Source organism: Phasianus colchicus, chromosome 5 (genome assembly GCF_987193195.1).
Source record: "Phasianus colchicus chromosome 5, bPhaCol1.hap1.1, whole genome shotgun sequence".
In the NCBI taxonomy this organism is placed as follows: Eukaryota; Metazoa; Chordata; class Aves; order Galliformes; family Phasianidae; genus Phasianus; species Phasianus colchicus.
In genome coordinates this window covers 12,879,395-12,901,707 of record NC_143440.1, presented here as the reverse complement: position 1 = coordinate 12,901,707, position 22,313 = coordinate 12,879,395, and the positions used below count along the sequence as shown (strand labels likewise).

Genomic DNA, 22,313 nt, shown 5'->3' with positions numbered 1-22,313 from the left:
CCCTTTGGTTTTATGCAGCAGTGGCTTTGTAGCTACATGCTGGAAGATTCTCGCTTCCTTTATTTTTCATTGATGTTCTGATTGAAAACAGATTTCCTCACAGTTATTCATGTTTTGATGAATTCTGTGGTTGAAAGCACACTAACCATTCCTTTTTAGGAGACTACAATTGAAACTAAAACTGTTCTAGAAAGAACAAATCTCCGGAGGACAATGTATTCCCGTGAAGCGCTGTTGAAAGATGATGAAGAAGATGAAGGTAAAAGGACACCCTTTAATGGCCAGCACCACTACACTACTGTTTTACAGTTAAATTATATTACAATGAATTAACAACTTTCAAACCAGCAGGATTGAAAGTTTTCAGGTGGTTTTCTGGTGGGTAGCGGTTTCTGAGAGTGCTGTTTCCATTGAGTTTATCTCTGGATTAATGTTTTCAAACCATCAGAAGTCATAGCATCTGTCAAACTTTCGAGGGTTTTTTAATATACTTAAAATAATCTGATAGTGAGAGATGAATTAATTTTGACTAATTCTTGTTGGATGAGCTTCAAACCCGTCAACAGCTGAGCATGCTTGTTTGAGGTTTTACCTAGGAAAAAATCACTTCCTTTTTTAAATCAGGCCAGCACTTCTAAGTTGCCAAATTGAACAACTGAAGACATTGGACAACTAGTACTATGCTTATTGCATCTTCTCAGCATGTATTACTTATAATAATAACTTTAGCAAGGTAATATGTGCTTGCCTGAGCGAATAATTTCACCTGAGAGCCTTTTTGCTGTATGATAACTTGTATTTTGAAGTTGTCACTTGCCAGTTCCTGTGAAAGGTGCATAAGAGGAAGTCAGCGTGGCTGTACTCTTTTTTTTCTATTTATTTTTTTGGACACTGCAGAAGAAGCAACAGAAAGCGATGATGAAGACAACCTGTCCTCTGTGCTACATCAGAGAGCAAAGATGCCTTGGAGAGCATGTGGGAAGTACCTCAGTGCAGCAGGAATACTCCTCCTGCCACTGCTGGTTCTGTCCCAGCTGCTGAAGCACACGGTGATGGTGGCCATTGACTACTGCCTGGCACGATGGACTTCAGATGCCATTTCTGAGAAGATGGAGGTAGAGCTGAAAAACTGCTCTCACTGTGAGGTACGAGATACCTTGCTCACCCCCTCCTCAGAGGTAACCAGTGTTGAACTCCGACACTCAACCCCTGCTCCAAGATTTGTATGCAGTGTGCTATGTTCCTAGTAATAGAGCCACTCCAGAGCATTTTGAAGGTTAATGCATTTTCGGGCACACAACACAATAAAGCTAACAATTAAGTTTTGTGCATTGTTGTTCTCCTGTTGCCAGACTTATTACGTTTTCATCATTTAGCTGATATCCTTACACTTTGGTCTCTAAAGTGATTTTGATATTATGATAATTCTGTGTTTTTCCCATATGATAGAATTCCCATTGCAATAGGGCATTCAGGTTTTGTAATATATGGGGAACCTTAAATTTTATGATTAGTACCCTGTTTTCCTTGTTCTCCAGGTGAATTTCACATGGAGCTGACCTCAGGGTTACCTAGCAGGGTTCTCTGTGTGTACAAAGTTACGGCGGAGGGATTTTGTTAGAACTGGGATTGCTTTCTTCGTGGGAATTGAGTGCCTCTAAATAACCCCACACGTATGCTTGGGAGGTTCATGTTTGATTTCACTGGGATCATTTTTTCTTCTCTAAAAGTTGTTTTACTGATGGTGGATTTTAATATTTAAAAATAATAACTATTGTATTCTATTCTCACTCAAAGGATAGGCCTGGTCACCAGAGCCATAGCAAATGCTTTCAAGATGTTGTTGTTGTTTTTTTCTTCAGATAAAATTTTCAATATTATCAATCAGTTCTTTTTCTAGTGTTCTATCATTTTAAATTTTGAATTTCTCTCTTACTTTCCTTCAAACAGTAACTTCTCCAAAGGATAAAAAACTTGGGCTTAACATGAAATCACTGGAAATTTAATTTGGGGAAAATCTGGGGAAGAAAGAAGGATTTACTCCTTACATTTTTTCAGTCCTGCATTTATTTTCATTGGTTTTTTAGTTTAATTTACAACAAATAATGTGTTGCTCTTTCTTTGTTTCTTAGGTTTTCAACCACTCTCCATATTCAAAAATTTTCAGCATTCTCTGCTGCCTTGGGATTGTGTTATGTCTTGTCACATCCATAGCAGTGGAGTGGACTGGCTTGAAAGTCACCAAAAAGCTGCATGCTTCTTTATTGAATAAGATTATTTTGGCACCAATGAGGTATTCCTCTGATTATAATACAAACTATTGTCATCATCTGTATTCCTTACTTCAAGGCCGTCTTCTTTTTCTATAAAGTGGTCGTGATTCACGTTTTATAATGCATCACTGAAAGTCACCAAGTATCAAACTACTGAGCAAACTTTGATAAATGGTACCCAACCTGCTCAAGTTCCTGGACGGTGTCAAATGCCTCTCCTGTCTGTCTGACTTCAGATATTTACTTCCTAGCATCTTTTATTTCTCTTTGCTGTTTTAATTAAGGAGAAAGCACAATAATTGGAGATACGTGGTGCAGTTCATGCAGAGTGTGTGTCATAATCTTCATCATGGAAATATTTACTGTCAGTGATTGTGCAAGCCCATGAAAGTCAGGGAACCTGGATGAGTGTCATCACAGGCATCAGTGGAGCACACTGGGATTGCACAGATAGCAGTAAAGGCCTTTGTCCTGTGTGTGTTTTATTTCCAATGCTGCCACATTAAAGTTGTAGCTTTATTCAAACCTGCAAGTGTTGAACATTTGGAAAAATGCTTATTTTGTGTTAACCATATTTAGCTCAGAAGTCATGAGGAAAGGATAAATATTGAAAATGTCTTAAAAAAAAAAAAAAAATCTTTTTTTCCCCCCAAGACAGAATTAGACTTTAGATTCATCATAAGCTAGGGGACAGTTAACAACTACACAGCAATAACAAAGTTTGTATCTTGGATGGGCAAATGTAAAGGAAAGGACTTTTAATGCATTATGCCAGCAGTTGTTCTTATTATGCATTTTTATTCTCAGGAAAACTGTCAAAACTTGTGATTGAGCTTTGCTTGCATTTTTCTTAAACTGAAGAGTTTAAAATTGCAAACTTGAAAGCGAATGTAATCGTGTGATTTACATAGGTTGGGCAGTAAAGGCAGCTGAGGAGATGTTGGTTGTTGTTGGGGATGGGTCAAGACTGCTGTTTTACTGGGGAAGCTGTGGTTATGCAGAAACATGAGAAACTTTGCCATATTTGTTGATTTATTGCCTTGTGTTTGTAGCACAGTGCATAGTTTATGGAAGGCAGAAAAGAAATTAAGAACTAGGTTAGTATGGGTGGTATGATCTTTCCCATTCATTGCCTCATTTCAGGTTTTTTGAAACGACACCTCTGGGAAGTATATTGAACAGATTTTCAGCTGATTGCAACACCATTGACCAGGTATTCAATGAATACATTTGAGCTCCCATGATACCTTGTTTTTCTCAGTCTGAAAAACTACATTCTCTTTTTTAGGTGAAATTTGCAGGTGATCTATAATTTTGAATATTGCATCACTTTGCTTCACAACTTTCTGGGTTCCAGATGAATTCCTCAGCTTTAAAAGCACATTGGAAAAAGATTTATTTAATTAAGATATCCTGCAGTCATAAAAAGCTCTGCTTATTTTTTTTTCCATGTCATAGAAAAGGGAAGAGAAAGTAGGTCAAATATCAATATCCTTAAACTAAGAGCACCCACTTATTTAAAAAGTGGATAAGCCTATTCCTTTCAGATACGTGAGCAAATGAATTGAGAAAAAGGCAAATGCTGTTGCTTGAAATATTAATGACTGAAATTCAGATTTCCATGTTTATTCCAGGCTGCAATGCTTTCCCAAAATCCAGCAGTAAATTCAAAAGCAGACCTGTATGTTTAGTGTTTCAAAGCTTCGATTTTATATATATTTTTATTTGTAACTGTGGGATTCTTATATGCTATGCATTTATTTCTCTGATTCTGTGTACTTCTTTATGTACCCAGCATATTCCTGCCACCCTGGAGTGTTTGAGTCGCTCCACTTTGCTGTGTGTATCTGCTCTGGCTGTGATTTCATACGTCACACCAATGTTTCTCATTGCCCTGGTTCCCCTTGCAATCATGTGTTACTTCATCCAGAAATACTTTCGAGTCGCATCACGGTAAGAACATAGACCTGTGCCATTCTGGCTATTGAAACATCTTTTGCAGTGCATGATGGCAGAATTGCGAAGGGCCTTTATTTTTGCGTTTGGTTTTGTCAAAGGCACTGTCAAAGGCAAAATCCAATCTAGTAAAATACGTTGTTCTACAAGTGCATTTTGTCTGCAGCTCTTCAAACCAAACCTGGGAGGAAGGAGCAGGGTCTTTGTCCATGATGAAAGTTTCTCTCAGTTCACATGACACAAGGGAAATCTCATCGCAGCTTTCCAATATTTAAAGGGAGTTTATAAACATAAGGGAAATCAACTTTTTACATGGGTAGGTATTGATAGGACAAGGAGAAATGGTTTTAAACTGAAGGAGGGGAAATTTAGGTTGGATGTCAAAGGGAAGTTTTTTTACTGATAGGGTCTTGAGGTACTGACACAGGCTGCCCAGAGAGGTTTGCGGATGCCCTGTCCCTTGAGGTGTTTAAGGCCAGGTTGGATGGGGCCCTGGGCAACCTGGTCTAATACTTGATCTAGTGGCTGGCAACCCTGCGAGTGGCAGGGGGTTGGAACGTGATGATCCTTGAGTTCCCTTCCAACCCAAGCCATGGTATGATTCTATGAAAAAGAAAGACAAATGAAACAAAACAAAAAAAAAAACAACAGCTTCTGTCCTCCCCAGGGGTTGCATGTTGGACATGTCCAAAAAATGTGGGGGCAGAACAGAGAAGCTGATGTTTCACCTGCCTGTCCAATTGAAAACAGAAGTCTGTAGAGCCAGGGAGACAGGCTGCAAAATGGAGCATTGCCCTGGTGGTACTGCCCTTTGTTCCTGGTGGTTCCTGCATGTGGGAACATCCTCACTTGTTCGAGTGTCTTTTAGCATTCAACAAGTTAAAAATTTTAGCCACATCTGTAATTTTCTTCTCCTACAATTATGCTGCTTCCCTTGTGGTGGTGCTCAACAAGCATTTGTAGCAGCACTGCATTTTTCCTTCTGTGTATGCATGGATCAAGAAGGACTCTTTGCAAGCAATTCTTAGTTCCTCCTGGAAGGACATGAGTCTAAATAAAATTTCACCCAATGTGTACTTCCACTGTATTGATGACTAAACATGAAATTGAGAACTGCAAGTTCTCATTTACAGGGTCTGTGTATTGTTAGCTCAGTGTGAAGTTGTGCTGTCCTCTGGGGGTGGGGAGAGAACAAAGACAAAGTTGCTTTTTGCCTTCTGCTTAACTGGAACTCTTACTTGCAGTATCTCATTAAATTCACATTCAGCAATGAGCCAGAATTATGTTTAAATGAATAAAATATTGAATATAAGAATTAGTAACATGAGAGAAGCAAGGGAAAGCAGTGAAGGGGAAAGATTTATCCAGAAATCCAGCACTGTGTGTACTCAAATTTAAAGAGAAAAGTCCTCCTGGAGACTTCATTCCCTGCTTAGAAACCTGCAGTGCTGCATTGCAGCCCATCTGAATGCTATGTAATTATTGTGCTAATATTCCCCAGGAGAATAACTGGACAACAGTACTGACTTTTTAAAAAATTATTTTCATAACCCTCTCTAGGGACCTTCAGCAGCTGGATGACAGCACTCAGCTCCCATTGCTTTCCCATTTTTCAGAGACTGTTGAAGGCCTGACCACCATCCGAGCCTTCAGGTAGAGTTTTTTAAGAAAACATTTCTTACCTCTCTTTTGAATGTTCTTCTTTGATTCTGTTCTGCAAGTGTGCAGGTGCAAGGATTTGTCATTTGGATCACCAAGAAATCCATGGTCCCCAAAGCACTGTTAAGGGAAAGGGAAATACTGAGGACTAAGTGAAGGAGCATGTGAAGGAGCTACTATAGAAAAACAGGCTAATGTATCTTCTGCTTGTACTAACCCTCCACACAATTGCACGCAACCTGAAAAAAACTTTGTGAGTAAATGTGATTTAAGGATCTAAATTGGCTTGCAATTACCGCAGCGTGTGTTGTGGCAGGCTGTGTATTTGGACAGTTTCCATGGAACAACGAATATGCAGTAACCTGTTATGCCAGGATAATCTGTGTATGGGCTGATGTCCTGGTAAGATAAACTGCATGCTGGTAATTTCAGAAGCTACAAGTTATAGTTCAGGTTGCTAGCTGAAAATGTGGTTGTTTAGATTGGTTTTGAAAATCTGCAACTTGGGAGACACGGTCTTTATCATCTGTTTTGATGCATTTTTCTGCCAAGGTGAGCTCACAGGAGCAGCTTAGGAGTACCTGATAACATGCCTGAGCTGTGTATCTGTTACAAAATGGCAGTTGCTGATACTCACAGAGTTCCAATGAAGCTACTGCGGCGCTCACCAGCTGCTTTCTCTCTGCATTGGTGCTATTCCTGGCTTTTCCCAGTTGATTCAAATGTAGTCAAATGTCTTCCACACCCATCTCATCTAGATGTCTACACACTTTGCCAGATAATTATTATCGTTTCTACTCTATGAAACAGTACTGCTTATTCTTCTTAACCTGCAGATTTAATTTTATAATACGATTAATGCAAAAATCAGACTATTTTTAAGCAATTCTAAATAGGATATAAATAGCAGAATGTAGGAACTACTAGGACAAAATCTTGTTTCTTTTTGGCTGAAGATAGCCTCCTAAAGAGAGGTAGAACAGCATAATATTTTCAAATTGCTATTATTAGATATTTATTTTAAGTGCCAGCAGTGTTTTGTAGTTTGTAGCTATGTCTGTGTTTACTTTTAAGGAAATTCAATTTCTCTTTTAATTCTTGCTTTTCTCATTTACCTGCATAATCTTTTACATTATCAAGGGGATCTTTAGAGTATTATGACTGTATGTTTTCAGTTGTTGATGCAATAAATTACATTGAATACCATCTGGCTAATGCTTTCAGCCATTTGGACCATTCCCTCTTGGTCCTTCCTGTCACCTTGAGATGAATTCCCCCCTTAAAGAATTTTATTCCATGATCTTTTTTTTTTCTTGTACCCTGCACTAACGATGCATCTGTGACCCAAGCAGCTATGTGCTCTGTGAGTCCTGTACTCCATCTGCCTGCCAGCCTCCCGCATCAGCTGCTAACCTGCCTATTTATAGATCTGTGAAGCTTCTCAGCTGCCTAACATATTAGTAGGAGTGCAGTTCAGACTTGCTAGCTGGAGTGTCCCTAAAAATAACGCTAACTCAGGAATCTAGTCATCTAGTTAGGTGCCAGTTGTTCCTGAAGTGTCCTTACTCTTAGTTGCTCTCCATCCTGTACTTACTCAGAATGCATAGGGAAAGAAACATACAAAAATCCAGAGGGAGATCAGAGAGACAGCTACTGCTGCAGCTATAAATACACCTTCAGCAGATGCCATGGCCTGATTTATAGCTTGCAAGTGTGTCTGGCACTTCAAATAGCATTGGTGCTAAGTAATCAATAAATTGTAAATGCTAAGGTTTCTGCAAAGACAGGGCTGTGCTCTGAGAAACCGTATAAGCTAGGGATACCTTCTGTGGACAAATTCTGGTATTTCTGCAGTACCCCAGTGACAACAGTAACTTTGTCTGCATCACTGTTCCACATGTGTACTTGTGGCTGACTCATGATGCACACTTCATATCTACATCATGTTTTGCCTTGTGGTATGGAGGTACCAAAGTTAAATAGGGTGGGTTCTAGAAGCAGCACGGCCATCTGCCAGTGGTAGAGCTCTGAGGGCAGTGTGTCCTGTGGACAGGCAGGGCCCTCCAGCTGCATCATGGCATGATGTGAGTGCTTGCTTGCTTTCAGGAGCGACCTTTCTACACTGCCCAAACACACCAATACATGTGGAGCCAGCCCAGGCCCTTAGCATCCATTTTCTGTTACATAAAGCCAACATGTGTGTTATGCCTGGACACTGGGCCATACTATGTGAACTGTTACTTCATTTGCACAAAATCATTCTTTTTTTGTCTGAAAAGCATAAATTATTTATGTTGGAACTTTATTACACTGTACTCAAAATAAGGGTTAGGATACCCTGTAGCAGACAAATTTGAAACCTTCTCCAAGCTACGTACTTTGTAATTAAACGAAACGTCGTATCATTCCTTCATAGCAGTGTACCAGGAGCTGAGTTTATAAATAAGCAGTGTTTGTTACAAGCATAATATCGAGGGGTGTAAGTAGGGCAAAGTTTATAAAACAGTCAGCTTACAGATACATAATCTTCAGGTCTACAAACCTCTGTTACTGCCCTGAAAAAGACTTTTGTGATACCTTTCCTTCATTATTAGATATAATTACTGACATCTTTATTAAGATCACAATAAATTATACCTGTGCAAATAAATATGCCCAGCTAAAAGAGGTGACTGGTGGACTTGTGTGCTGGCCAAGACCCCATCTAAATAGCCAGGAGTGTAGCCAGGAGTCATCACCTTTCTTATCTGTTCTGTTCAAGGCAGAATTCATTCATGCTGCTTTTGTTATGAGTGGGTGCAGATCCACCATCATAAGCTGTAAACAGACCATTTGCAATTGCTCTTAGTTTGTATTCTCTGGCTAGTTCATTTCTGAAGGTAAAAAATATGGTTCTTTCCACTCTGCTGCATTTTGTTAGCTTTTTGTTTTCTGAAGTGCTCCATTCATTAGTTATAAGCATAAATGTGTAATTAACACTCAACATTCCATGACCAGAGGACTTTAAGTTTATGCTTTAAAAATGAAAAGTAGGACTACAGCAATGTGAGCTAAAGTTTTAAAATTTAATCTGAGAAGAAGAACTGCAATCTACATGCACTAATACTTCTTTTTACAAATACATGCATGCGCTATTTCTGTTTTGTCTTTCATTTCAGGTTTGTCTTTCTCCCAGTTGCCATGTAATAAAATAATTAGAAAATGCCCCATGTTTCAGAAGTCGTACACGGAGTTCTACTAGTGCAATAAAATCCATTTACTCCTAAGGATACAAATCCAGTATCCGTATGTCTAATACAAATCTGTGGATGATGTTCCTGAACTACAGACTTAAACCTCTGTAGTCAAGCTCTCCGTGAACACAGATCCCTCTAAATTAATTTTGCTTTCTGTTTTACCAAGACCCAAGGCCTGACTGTTTTCTGATTGGTTTTGATTGTTGTTGTTTTTTCTTTTTTTAAGGTATGAAGCTAAATTTCGACAGAAGCTTCTTGAATACACGGATTCCAACAACATTGCTTCCCTTTTCCTTACAGCTGCTAATCGCTGGCTGGAAGTCCGCATGGCAAGTACTTTTATGTTTAGTTTTTCTCTTATATACACAGTGAATTGATTTCACTTTATTCCAAGCAACCTAAGAAAACATCCAACTGTTTTGCAGCCTCATATGAGTTTTGATGCTGTACCCTTACCTCTGTGTATATCTGTAATGAATATGTGCCCTCCCATCCAGAAGTCTGAACAGAGTGTAAATTTTTCCTGTAACCTGTTGCTATTCTCCAAGACTGGAATAATTCTTAAAGATCACACTGGCTCCCTTGTGTACAGAAGAGTATCAGGAGATCTGGTCTGACAGTGTTGCCAGCTAGAATGCCTGTAAGAAACTGTCAGTCACTATGATAGCAGGCCTTTGCCTTGTTGCTCCAAGGAACATTTCAACATCTTTGAAACTCTCTTAATAAGCAGAAGGATGTAGACAGGTTTCTGCTTGGTTTGGGTCCTCTGAAGAATGCCAAAGATACTCAAGTGCCCATTTCCTTAGAGTTCTCAATAAAGTGACCTGGCGTTAAAAAAGAATATATTAAAAATAAATCATTGAAAGGTAAATCAAGGAGTTTTGTGTTGTGAATGATGACAGATGCAGTACTGCCATTAATGGTTCACAAAACATAGAGGAATGCAAAGTACAAATACAGAAAAATAACAGCTTCCCTCCTACAGAGGTCGTTTTCTAGTCTGTTACATAATTTTACTCAAAGACTTCTCTGTGAGAAGTTGAATCACAACTTTAATTTAAGCAGCAAAAGCCCTTCCTGGAGAGACACAATCTAACTAATAGTTGCATGCTGTCCAAGAACAGCTTGTTTGAACAAATGTGATGGTTGGACCCAGAAGAAACTACAGTGCTTCCCAGCTGTCTCTCATTAGAGAGGATCTGCTCACAGAGGATCATGTGGGCATTTCTCTCACCTCAAGTTTTTTCAGCCATTTCCATTATATGCTTAACATTCCTGTGTTGACTTTTCCAGAAGATAGGAGTGTTGGTGCAACTCCAGTCTACAAAAGCATTTTCAAACAGCACATCCATGCTAACAGCAGTACAAATAGGTTCTCAGGCAGGGTCTATATAAAGTTATGGGGTGTTTTCTGCCTATATGTTGAACTGTGCAATGGGTTTGTGTTTTGCTATGCGGTTATGAGAACGTTTTCATCATTGGTAGACTTGTAGTGATGGAGCTTATTCATGTTCCTTCAGGAGTACATTGGAGCATGTGTGGTACTCATAGCAGCTGTCACTTCTATTACCAGTTGCCTGTATAGTAAACTCTCTTCAGGACTTGTAGGCTTGGGACTAACCTATGCTCTTATGGTAAGAAACTTAGGACCCTTCTTGTCTCTCCCAAACATGTTTTTATAATTCTTCAGGGCACAGAGATGAACAGGAAGATTGAAGGTGTCTATACATCTCTCCGTGGGTACTGTAACATCACTGAAACCATGTGTTAACTTCAGTGCACATTCAGAGGTTGACATATTTGAGTATATACTTTTTCATTTTCTAGATAAAATACTCACTGAAGCAGTAGTTCAAATATGTCAATAAAAATATGGCCAAGCTGCATTACATTTTGATATTATCTTCCATTGTGAAGAATAATGTTTCAGTGTATCAGTTGTAATTATGTCCAAGTACATTGTTCTGGACTGTCAAACAGTTTTATTTAGCAAGATGATGTCTTTTCACCTGTCTTTGCTTTTTCTCTTCCTCTTCTTGTGTCCATAGTACCAAAGTCTCTGTGCACTGCAGTTAGGAAGTTTCACCCAAAGTCATTGTCACCCTATTGATGTGTACCATTCTGTTTGTTCACCACTTCAGCTCACCAAGGCTGAACAGTTGTTGCTTTGGAGAAATATAAGCTGCATGCTGGTCAAATGATGCAAACTACTAAAAATCTGGAATTTAGGAGTTTATTTGCTTTACATCAGGTGTCTAACTATCTGAATTGGATGGTTCGTAACCTGGCTGACATGGAGATCCAGCTGGGTGCAGTGAAAAGAATCCATGGCCTTCTCAAAACAGAAGCTGAAAATTACGAAGGGCTTCTTTGTAAGTGCAGTTTTGTGCAGCATGCAGAAAGAGCTTGCTGAAATTTTAATGATTTTGCAGTGTATTACCATGAATAACTTAGTAAATCACTTAATGAGCTGATGAATTTATCATGGAAGGGTTGTTGGTTTATTTTTTCCTTCCCTTGTGTTCCTGGTGCAGCTTCCTCACAGATTCCTCAGAACTGGCCAGACAGAGGCGAGATCCAAATCCAGAACCTTAGTGTCCGATATGACAGTAACCTAAAGCCAGTGCTAAAGCATGTCAATGCTCATATTTCTCCGGGACAAAAGGTAAGTAAATGCAGTGATTTTGAAATTATATTTACAGTAGTACACCATAGAAACCGTAGCTTGGAAGGATATACTGCTTGTACATTTTAATGACAGAATTACAGATATATTCTTTTTTCTGTAAAGGAATGTAGTGCACTGGGAAGAAATCTGCTGCGTGTCTTAGTTTTTAGAAGTGCATTATAGTGAGAAGTCAGAACTACACACCACATGTCAGTATCCCAGTGCCCTGCTGTCAGCACACAGTGACAAAAGAAGTGACAGTGACCCCATACTATGTTGACCTACTTTCCATCATTCCCATGTCGCTCCCCTGCCCTTATTCCCATCATTTCTCTATCGCTTGGCTGCATCTCTTTGCTCTCATTTTTTTTTTTCCTCCTGAATTCTGTTTGCCTGCATCCTTCCTGCTCAGCAAAGCCACCTCTGGATTCTATCCTTTGCTGGCAGCACTGGCCAGCTCCTCTCCATTACTCTCCAAAGGTTCCTGTACATAGGACTGGCCTTGATTTATAACTAAATGCTCAGACCTATAAAGACAAAGAGACAGCTTAGAGATTCTCTTGTAAACAGTTCAGTCTGATGGAACTGTTCAGTGGATTGGAATAGCATCTCCATCCAGTCATCTTAAGTGTCGAATACACTGTCCATTTCCACTCAGCTGACGTTCGTCTTCTTTCTGTGTCACAGATTGGGATCTGCGGCCGAACAGGCAGTGGAAAATCTTCCTTTTCTCTTGCATTTTTCAGAATGGTTGACACTTTTGAGGGTAAGATTACACTTTTTGTATCCATCGAGCTTAGCTCCTGGAGATACCTTGATATTCCTTTCTTGAATAGCAGCAGCTTTGAAGTGCAGTTTTGGAATCTGTAAGATATACTATCTGGCCACCTTTGAGTAAATGTGTTATCATCTGCTATCTAACAGCAGTGCCATAGACAAGCTGGATCAATAAAAATTCTCATTCTCTGTAACAGAAGAAGTCCAAGAGTGACAGAGGGCAACAGTGCTGTTAATTCCCAACAGTAGGAGCATAGAATAAATGAGAAAATGTTCAAGTACAACCAAGGATCTGCACACAAGGTATAATAGATAGGACTCGCTGGGTCTGGAAGACTTGTCTGCAGTTGGGCCTGCTGCCCTGGAATTTCCTGCCATACTTCTTTTGGTGTTCACCACAGCCACCCGCACAGAGTACCTTCCTGTGCATCTTAAAAATGTTTTCCACAGAGCCCTTTTGCAAAGCCAGATAGTTGTACTAGGGGATAAAATTTGCAAGTGCTCAATAGTGATTTGGCTTCCTGAAATGATTGTTCCCCTCGGTAACTAGTCACTGATTTGAGGTAACCTTTACCTTGTTGTTTGCTATGTGTTTGTACTGGTCAAGCAGATAAGTAATATTTCTAATCATTCCTTAAAATTTACAGGTATACTTCACGTTTTTTATGGCTGAGGCTTAGCGTTAAGAGAACTGTACTTGTTGCTTAATCAAAACTTGTTTTGTTATTGAATAAAGGGATATGCAACTCCAAGTTTGTTCCTGCTGCAATGTACTGCAAGCTGAAAGTGAGCCATGTCTTTGTCAGTTGCTGTGCGGCATGACCAGCAGCCTAGCAGACTGTCATTTTTCTTTTGAACAGGAAGGATTATCATTGATGGTATAGATATCGCTAAGCTCCCCTTACAGACGTTGAGATCCAGGCTGTCAATCATTCTCCAAGATCCTATTTTATTCAGTGGAACAATCCGGTAAGCATTAAGCACCAGCTATAAAAAAATAATCACTATTTGCATTATCCCATATAACAACTTGTACAAAACTGCTGATAGCAAGCTGTTTGATTTGGATCTCCTTTTGGAGGATCACTGGCTTTCTTTTGGTGCTTTTACCCATCCCTGCCAGAGTGCACCTCCTCACTGCCTATGCCTGCTTAGTGTGCTATCAGCATGAGGCATGCAGTGCCTGGGAAGCAGAGAAAGTAACTATTTATTCCTTTAGGACTGAGTTTAGTGCATTGATCAAATACCCATAACTATACAGCCATTCTTAAAATCTTACTCCATGTTTTTGCATCTGTCCGCTTTATAAAATGAGATGAAGAAAATGCAGGCTTAATGCAGAGAAAGGGGAAACAATAGAACAATATGACAAATACTGTAGGACTTGTAGAGTATTGTATCTTGGAGCCTCTATCCTCTGTTGCTCCTCTAGCAATTCTTTCATCTATAAGATCAAACAGCTTTTTGGGCTCTTCTTTTTTTTCTCTTCCTTCTTCTTTGAGTTGATAATGCAGTAGAAACAATGAGCAAAAAGCTCTATTTTCCATAAACTGCCCCTTCATATGTCCGAGTCATTTGCATTAGAAAGGAACAATACAGTCCTCAGTACAGAGTTGCAGCACCTGCAGCTGTAGTTTCTACATGAAAAGTCATCGGAGTTCACTGGAAATGATACAGGCTTCTGATTTTGCTGACTTGAGACTAATACGGGTCCCAGGATTTTTTCCTGAACTTGCAGAAATACAGCATGATTCCTTCATGTCAGAAGACAGAGTGACTGTATCCCTTTGTTTTAATCATTCACCTATTCAGAAATGTATTGAGGTCAGCACTGGTCGTTTACAGCACATACAGTAGCAGTAAAAAGTAAAACCAAAAAAAGTACACATGCCACTGAATCATTTATTTCTGATTATTTCTCTATATACAAATATGATCCAAGAATCACATTTGTTGCTATCATTTTTGGGCCACAGCAAACTGCAACAATATTCATCCATTCATAAATCCGTGATTTATTCAGTTGTGGTAAAGACTCACGTTTCGTAATTCAGTGTGAAGCTCGATTGTTGTTTAGCATTTCCATAGCAGTAAGGGCCAAAAGGACATAATGAATCTAAAAGGAGAGATGGTAGAATTTTTGCATTTGTTAAAAACAAACAAAAAGAAACCCACTGATTAACTGATTATATTCAAATTTCTTTCCTCAGAGCTTTTTGTAATAAAACATAATGATTTCTTGACTTAATTCAGAATAAAGTAAATTCTGCAAGGGGAGATACCTGCAAAACAGGACGTTCTTTCCCATTCTGCTGAACTGAGGAAGTGGCATTTTGTTCTTAATCCCAGCAGTGTAAGTGCAGACCAAGTCTACGTAATTCAGAGGATTTATACCAATCAAAGATATGAATTAGGCCCAGATCTCCAGCATGATTCCAATTATTTGCAGGTTTGTTTCTAAGCACACTGAAAGAAACACATTGCAGAAGTTAATGCTGACTGATATTCTTGAATTGCACATAACTGTAGGTTTAACTTGGACCCTGAGAAGAAGTGCACTGACAGCATGCTGTGGGAAGCATTGGAAATAGCTCAGCTCAAGCATGTGGTGAAGGCACTGCCTGGAGGCCTAGGTAATGAGACCTCCTTCTGGAGAAGATTGCTTTTTCTGTTCACAACCTTTCTGTTTCACATTTACTATTTATTAGGAAGGCAGTTGCTGAAGAAAAAGCTTTTTAGGTTTATGGAAAGTGGAAAAAAATGGTTTCCTGCAGGCAGGGGTGCTAGATCCATCTAACTTTGGTGGTGGATGCCCCAACCCTGGAGACACTTAAGGCCAGGCTGGAGGGGCTCTGAGCGCCTGATGGAGCTGTAGGTGTCCCTAAGTTATAAAGCCTTAGAGTGGAAAAAAAGGATGGAGGCCACTTGGATAGGGATGCACTGCTCTGGGTTGCACATGGCCAAGAGAAATTCACTCTTAAACATGGTTAGCTACTTTGATATCCAATAAAGAATACGTTGACTTGCAGTGCGTCAGAAGTTCTGGTTGTTTGGAACGATACAAACAGATAAAATTGGGTCAGCAGCAGCTTCAGCATAAGAAAATATTACTTGGAAAATCCTGAAAGTGAGATATCTGCCTTGCTCTGACCTCTGCCTCTCATACACACATCTATGTCCACACCTTATAAGTGATGTTTTTGCTATATCCTTTCCAGACGCTATTGTCACAGAAGGGGGTGAAAACTTCAGCCAGGGCCAAAGGCAGCTGTTCTGCTTAGCGAGGGCTTTTGTGAGGAAGACCAGCATCTTCATCATGGATGAAGCCACAGCATCTATTGACATGGCAACGGTGAGTCTGAAGTGTTTCCAATTCCTTATTTTCATTGAAGTAGATGACAGCTGTTACATGAAAAGACAAATGGGGAAAATGATACTATCTACGCTGTAACATACTTACACCATATTTACTGTGGACTCATTTAGTTCTGCATTATTGGTAACTCATCAAAAGTGCTTTTTAATCCTTTTATTAAGAATTGAAAAGTTACTGCAACATTGTTCGCATTGGGAAAGTGAAGTGTGTTGTTTTCATTGGCAGTTTGATTTCCTAAAGCAAACAGAGCTTTGGAAGGTCAACTGCAGTGGTCAGTGGTCAATTTCCCCAGCATGGTGGACAGGACGAGTCAGGAAGTTAGAAGTCTTGAAAACAGGGTTGAAGAAATAAGGACAAAGAAAAGACATACTGGATGATTGCATTAATTGCTGGACAGAGGTTAAATCACACAGCAATAGCACGCTGAGTGGATTTTAGCCAAATGGAACAGTACATTCTTAAGATTCTCCCTTCGTTATAAGCTTCAGCGTTCTTCATTATGACAGTGTTCTATAAGTGAAGAATATAATGGAAGTGGGTTATTACAGCAGTTAGAATTTTTAGTTCTCTAAAATGTGAGTGGGGTGAGTGTTACTAAGGTTGGAATTACACCATACAGTTGAAACACATTTTGAATTTTGAACACATCTTGAATACAGTTCATTCCTTGGGATATGTGTGAAGTGAAAAGGTAATAGCAAATAAAGACGTCCATTCTAGTGACATTAGTGAGCAGAGTTTGGTACACAACAGTGTGTTTCCTAAATAGGAATGGATGAGTACTTGTTGAGTGAGAACTATGTACTCTCAAACTATCACAGATTCTTCTTCGCTGCATGCCAGGTACAGCACACTCCCTTGCTTCTCCTTGCACCTCATGGTGTTAGATGTTCCCAGTGTGCTGGGACATTCCTGGGCTTCCAGCAGGGTGAAGAACATACCATAGAGGGGCCAGTGTGCAGGAAGCTGGGCAGCACCCTGAATTTGTCCTCAATTTCCTTCTCTGTGAGATTGAATTTGGGTAGCAGGCCTTTCTTTGGGAGCCAGAGCATAGCCTGTGTGTGGACGATGCATGAGCACGATGGCACTGAAGCCCAGGTGCAGTGAGGGCAGCAGCAGCAAGCAGGGCCACCTCGGGGCCAGACTCTGACTGAAGTTCTGACGTGGAGTTCATTCCTCATTTCTGCTGCAAAGGATCAATAAAAGCATGTAATGATCAGTGGTTATTTAAGCTTTCCTAGTATCTGTGTGCCTGTTTGTCTAACTTCTGCTCTTTGAAAAGCAGCAAATGTTTTCCTTTTTGTAGGAGAACATACTCCAGAAGGTGGTCATGACTGCATTTGCTGATCGTACTGTGGTTACAATAGCAGTAAGTACAGCACCAACAGTACCAACTCTGCTACTATTCTGATCCAAACAAGAATTAGAAATGCTGCATTTCTTCATTTTTTTTGTCAGTGTTAAGAAATTTGTTAATTTGGCCACTACTTTTTTGTTTTTAAATGAAGTGCTTAACCATCTGAACAGCTTTCTTACTTAAATACATAACAACAGCTTCTTAACCACATTGCTCAGTGCTAGGTCTGATTGCCTGTAAAGACACATGAGTGTGTGGTCTGTTTCCTGTTACATATCTTAGACTAATATCAAATATAACGTGACATTGACTGTTGTGAAATATGAGTTTTCTCAAGGCACAATAATCATTTAACTAAGGAAGAGGAAAATTACATGATTATTTCTGCCACTGGAGGGATCAATTTTGTTTCAGTATTTAAACAAGTGAAAGACAATTTTACTGACTTATAAAAATAAACGTTCCATCCCTGCTTAATGTGATCGAATTTAGGTTTGCATATTCTTGAAGCGATTGTACAAAGCTCTCAAGTATCTATAAATAAGATTGTTTATTGACCTGAATCAAAGCAGCTGGCTTGACAAATATGTCAGAACTACACATCTCTTTTAGTCCTCTATTTTCTAAAAATACATGTATTTCAGGGAGGTGAAATAAAGTAAATTTGCTTCTTTACATTTAAAAATTAAGCCCGATTCAAGAAATGTATGCTCAAGAATCTTACGGCATCTTTTTCTTTTCACTTAGCAAATGTAAACACAAAACCTGATTTATCTCATGGTACCCGTCATGCAATTATGAGAAAAGCAAATGAATAAAAGCATAAAACCTTCTGATTTCTCTCCATGAAAATACTGAGTGGTGCTGCACTGGAATGTGAGATTTCAGTCCCTCCCCTGTCTGCAGATTGGATTAATGTCGCACAAAAACTGCAGCAGGCATGAGATGTGTAGATGCTGTCGGTGGTTATTTTATGGAACACCTGGCTAGGAAGGCACAGAAGGAAGTACAAGTCCTGTTTTGACATGAAGGGTGCCCGGAATTTGATTGAGAACCTTATGGCTGAAGTGTGACTGTGTAAAACGTACTGTAGAGTTCTGAGATAAAACATCCCTGCAGGATTAATGCAAGCCAAAAATGCAGTGCAGTTATATTCAACACTAAAAAGTGGAATTCCATAAAAATGGAGAAAAATTAATGGAGAAAGGGTAGAGGAACAAAAAAGAAATAACTAAGAAGCAAAGAATTTGATTGGGATAGTGAAAATTACTAAACAGTATGAGTTAAAAAAATCCCAAGGCCAGTGCAAGGAAAAGCTCAAATAAGGGAGAAGCGGAAGGTATGGTTACAAATGTGACTGCTTCTTGTTACAAAAGTTGAACCCATAGCCAAATGATAAAAACAGAAATGATGGTAAGCATCTTACATGTGAAAATAAATAAGGGAGGCTAACAAAACGAAAAAAGAGAGATTGAGAGCAACTTCAAGAAGGCTTTGATAGTAGAAGCAGTACAGGGTTAGGAGAACACTTGAGAGCAGTACCACACACACTTGCCCCATTCCCGTGTTCCTGACTGTCTTCTTGTGACAACACTTGGTGACAGGACCCTGGGCTGGGGATGTCCTTAAACTCAACCCGTAGAGCCTTTCACACTCAAGTACCTGTATACAAGTCAAGTACTTGAATATCTGCGTGGCTCTTTGTCTTCGTATTTGTCTGCAGTGTTTGCATGGTAAATCAGAATGAAAAGTAGGACTAAGTAATCTTAAACTTGATAGGAAGATTAATTTCTGGAAGGCTGTCATACACAGGAATAGATTTGGTGGATACCCTGAACTGGCATTTTGTTTATTTGTTTTCAGCACCGCGTGCACACGATCCTGAATGCGGATTTGGTCATTGTAATGAAGAGAGGGCTTATTTTGGAGTATGACAAACCCGAGGTTCTGCTGGAACAAGAAGACAGTGTATTTGCTTCTTTTGTACAAGCAGATAAGTAATTTTAAAAAATGAAGCCTTTTAAAGTACACTTGTATTGTTCATTTTCTAAAAATGTAAAATACCTATAAATGTAAAAATGTAAATATTATTTCATAATAAATCTGAACTTTTCCTTTTTTAATAAAATGAGCAATGTCTCCACCTGAAGCATTAATAAATTATCCATGTACCTTTCTTTTTTGTATACTACTATTCTTTTTTATTTTGCTACCAAAGAATCATGAAGCATTGTTGACCAAACCTACACAGATGAAATATGACAAGATACACATCAAACAGAAGCGTGGCCAGCATGGAGCTTTTGTGTAACTCTTAAATCTCTCTTGTCATTTTGTTACTGTGTGATTTTATATGCATTGTAGCCCCACCATAGATAATGCTTACTGACTAAATGCAGAAGGAAAAAATAATATACCAAAGGTATTTCTGGAAAGCTTATTTGCTCTTTTAATCATATGACTATGTAAAGCTTTAATATCTAAATATAAAATCTATAAAACATTTCATTGTGGTTCATTGATACTACTTGTGTCTCTTGTTCTCTCCTTTAATGTCTTTAAAAAATTAATTACAATTTGATTTCTTTAGGTTTCCCTAGGCTGCCTTGCACCTACCCCTATTGAATTATTTTATACTGATTCCCAAGGGCCAGACTCCCTCCCAAATAGCGAGGAAGCTAAGAGGAGGGAGGCTGTGATGAAGTATCAGTATTTAATGCACGCTATTTCCAGATACAGCAGTTAATCTCTAAATTATCCCTCCAGAGATGGTAAACAAAAAGCATTAAACCTTTCACTGTAGCTCAGAGCCCTGGGAACTTGACTCATTCTCTGCTCCTTTCACATACTTCGCTCACCGATACTGTCTCTGGATTCACTGTGATCCTTACCTTTAAATTATGTACACTTAAGAAAACTTGTAATTATCCTAGTTTAACTGGACAGCTGCTCCTGCACCTGACTGTAACATTCATTCTAGCAGTTAAAATGGCAGTGTTGCAATGAGAGATTAAAAGGAATTCTTCACTGATATTCTTTTCACAGCAACTTTTGTTTCACATCCTTTTTTTTTGTCCTTTTCCCCTTTTTGAAGAGCTCAGCATTTGGGAAGTGGATTGTGGGTTGATTTTAGTTGTTTTTTTGTTGTTGGTTTTTTTGGTTGATTTTTGTGTGTGTGTGTGTGTGTGTGTGTGTGTGTGTGTTTGTTGTTCCTCTTTAGCCAAATGAATTAATATGGATGCTGTTTTTACAGCATTTTCTAGATGCACACTATCAAGAGATACATGATATTTATAATGCATTATTTCTCTTCTAGAACCACAGCAAAGAGCAGGAAAATGGAAGAACTGTTGCTGCTGTAGGAAATATCATTACCAGTTTCACAAGGGATGTGGTTTAGTGGTGAGACTTGAGAGGTCTGGTTGATGGTTGGCCTCAGGGATCTGAAAGGTCCAACCCAGATAATTCTATGCTTCTATTACTTGCGTGCTATCTAAGGGCTTTAAACTAGGCCCAGAGAACAGAAGAATGTGGCTTGTGCTAATACTACACTCATGGTAGAAGTGGGGAGGCAGAATGCAGATAAAATGCATGAGTTCTGTCATTGCAACTGTAGATGGAGAAAATGGGCAGTTAAGAGAGAGTTCTTCTTCCAGGGTATCATTTTGCTGGGCAGCTTCAAAAAAAAAACAGCTGTTTTGGTGTGTGTATTGGTGTGTGTTCACCCTGAGGCATCTATTAGGGCTAGTGGGAGCAGAAACTGAAGGCAGGTAGCTTTCCTTTCAGGGTAGCAGAAGGACACAGCAAGTGCCAAACAGGTTACTACTGCAGCTACTCCACGGCTTCCCCGTGCAGCACCACATGTGCTGTCTCCTTCCTGCCCAGCACTGGCAAAAGGCAGGTGCTCATCCCATAAAGGCTCAGGAAAACCCCATTCTGGAGAGTGTTTTGAACCTCATGCTGAACAGAGATACCCTCAGAAACTTTACAATCAACTATGGAAGATCCCATAATGAAATGACAAGAGTTAAAATACAGGACAGTGAGGTTTCATATGCTTTTAAGAATGTGCCTAGGATCAAAGACTGCAATTTGGCATAGCTCCTATTCTATGGACTTCCATGGAAAGGAAGTGAGAAAAGGAGCCAACATATCATGAATTTTGAAACTGTAAGACCATATTAGATTTTGAAGTATTAAGACATAAGGTCTCAAAGAGGAAATGACTGGTTTCTGTTGTAAATGGAACTTAGTTGTCATAAGGCATAACTGCAGGAAAATAGAGTTGGAGAATTAGTTCATGCCCAAAGATTATATATCTTCTTAATGGTAGAACACTGCTGGATAAATGTGTGAACACAGATGCCTCTTAGCCACCACGTGGCTCAAACACACTGCATGTTTCCTTAGTGTATTTTTACCTAGTCCCTTTATATGGGATCCAATCCCAGGGTTTTTCTGCCCCCTGACTCCAAAGGGCTGAAGTCTCAACAGTGACCAGAAGCCATCTCCTTCTGTATGGAAGGAGAAGTTATTCTTTGGTGGGATCTGTAAAGTCCCAGAAGATGGAAGGCTCACTGCTGTTATTGAGTCTTTAAACCTACAGCGTTGATATAGATGGTCCAGAAGTTATTACCAAAGCAGACTCACAAATACGTTAGCATGGCAATAAATCAAAGGGTTGTACTGAAATGGGAGCAAAGCAGCCCCAGAGCAGTAGCATGGCATGGGGGAGCTGCTCCATCCAGACTCGTTCATTTCTCTGGGCTGAGGCTTCGCTCAATCCCAAAGATATTGGTGGGATGGGCTGCCCATGGTGATGAAAACAGGGCTTGTTCCACCCTGCTGTCATCTATAAATTAACAAAAATCTTTATAACTTTATCGCCTCATTTTACCATGGCAATATAAATTAGGAAAAGTCAATTAGGAATAGTTACTACAATTAGGAAAAAATTAAAAGAAAAAAAGTTTTGAAATGTAAAACCTATTTTGAGGGTTCAAAAACTTAC

The 22,313-nt window shown here is 39.3% G+C and overlaps 1 protein-coding gene and 1 long non-coding RNA gene across 3 annotated transcripts in view; one reads left to right on the top strand and one right to left on the bottom strand.

Moving 5' to 3' along the window:
- ABCC8 (ATP binding cassette subfamily C member 8) overlaps positions 1-19,779 on the top strand; it is a 68,017-nt gene extending 48,238 nt beyond the window's left edge. The window contains exons 24-39 of one of the 2 annotated variants that reach the window (XM_031613885.2): positions 160-259; positions 898-1,145; positions 2,133-2,293; positions 3,417-3,486; positions 4,069-4,226; positions 5,790-5,882; positions 9,351-9,453; positions 10,645-10,758; positions 11,376-11,496; positions 11,659-11,789; positions 12,480-12,558; positions 13,430-13,538; positions 15,099-15,202; positions 15,788-15,921; positions 17,252-17,314; positions 19,166-19,779. In XM_031613885.2, the coding sequence (XP_031469745.1) occupies positions 160-259; positions 898-1,145; positions 2,133-2,293; positions 3,417-3,486; positions 4,069-4,226; positions 5,790-5,882; positions 9,351-9,453; positions 10,645-10,758; positions 11,376-11,496; positions 11,659-11,789; positions 12,480-12,558; positions 13,430-13,538; positions 15,099-15,202; positions 15,788-15,921; positions 17,252-17,314; positions 19,166-19,303 (1,926 nt within the window). In that variant the 3' untranslated portion in view covers positions 19,304-19,779. Of the gene's footprint in view, positions 1-159; positions 260-897; positions 1,146-2,132; positions 2,294-3,416; positions 3,487-4,068; positions 4,227-5,789; positions 5,883-9,350; positions 9,454-10,644; positions 10,759-11,375; positions 11,497-11,658; positions 11,790-12,479; positions 12,560-13,429; positions 13,539-15,098; positions 15,203-15,787; positions 15,922-17,251; positions 17,315-19,165 lie in introns of those variants that run through there. The other variant, XM_090140526.1, reaches the window with a different exon arrangement.
- On the bottom strand, positions 5,033-15,839 carry LOC149917749 (uncharacterized). The gene is made up of 7 exons (XR_016466715.1): positions 15,754-15,839; positions 14,852-15,035; positions 14,610-14,685; positions 9,581-9,948; positions 6,526-6,718; positions 5,912-6,008; positions 5,033-5,263 (listed from the first exon to the last, which is right to left on the bottom strand). It is a non-coding gene; the product is annotated as an uncharacterized LOC149917749 (long non-coding RNA).
- Positions 19,780-22,313: the final 2,534 nt, after the last annotated feature.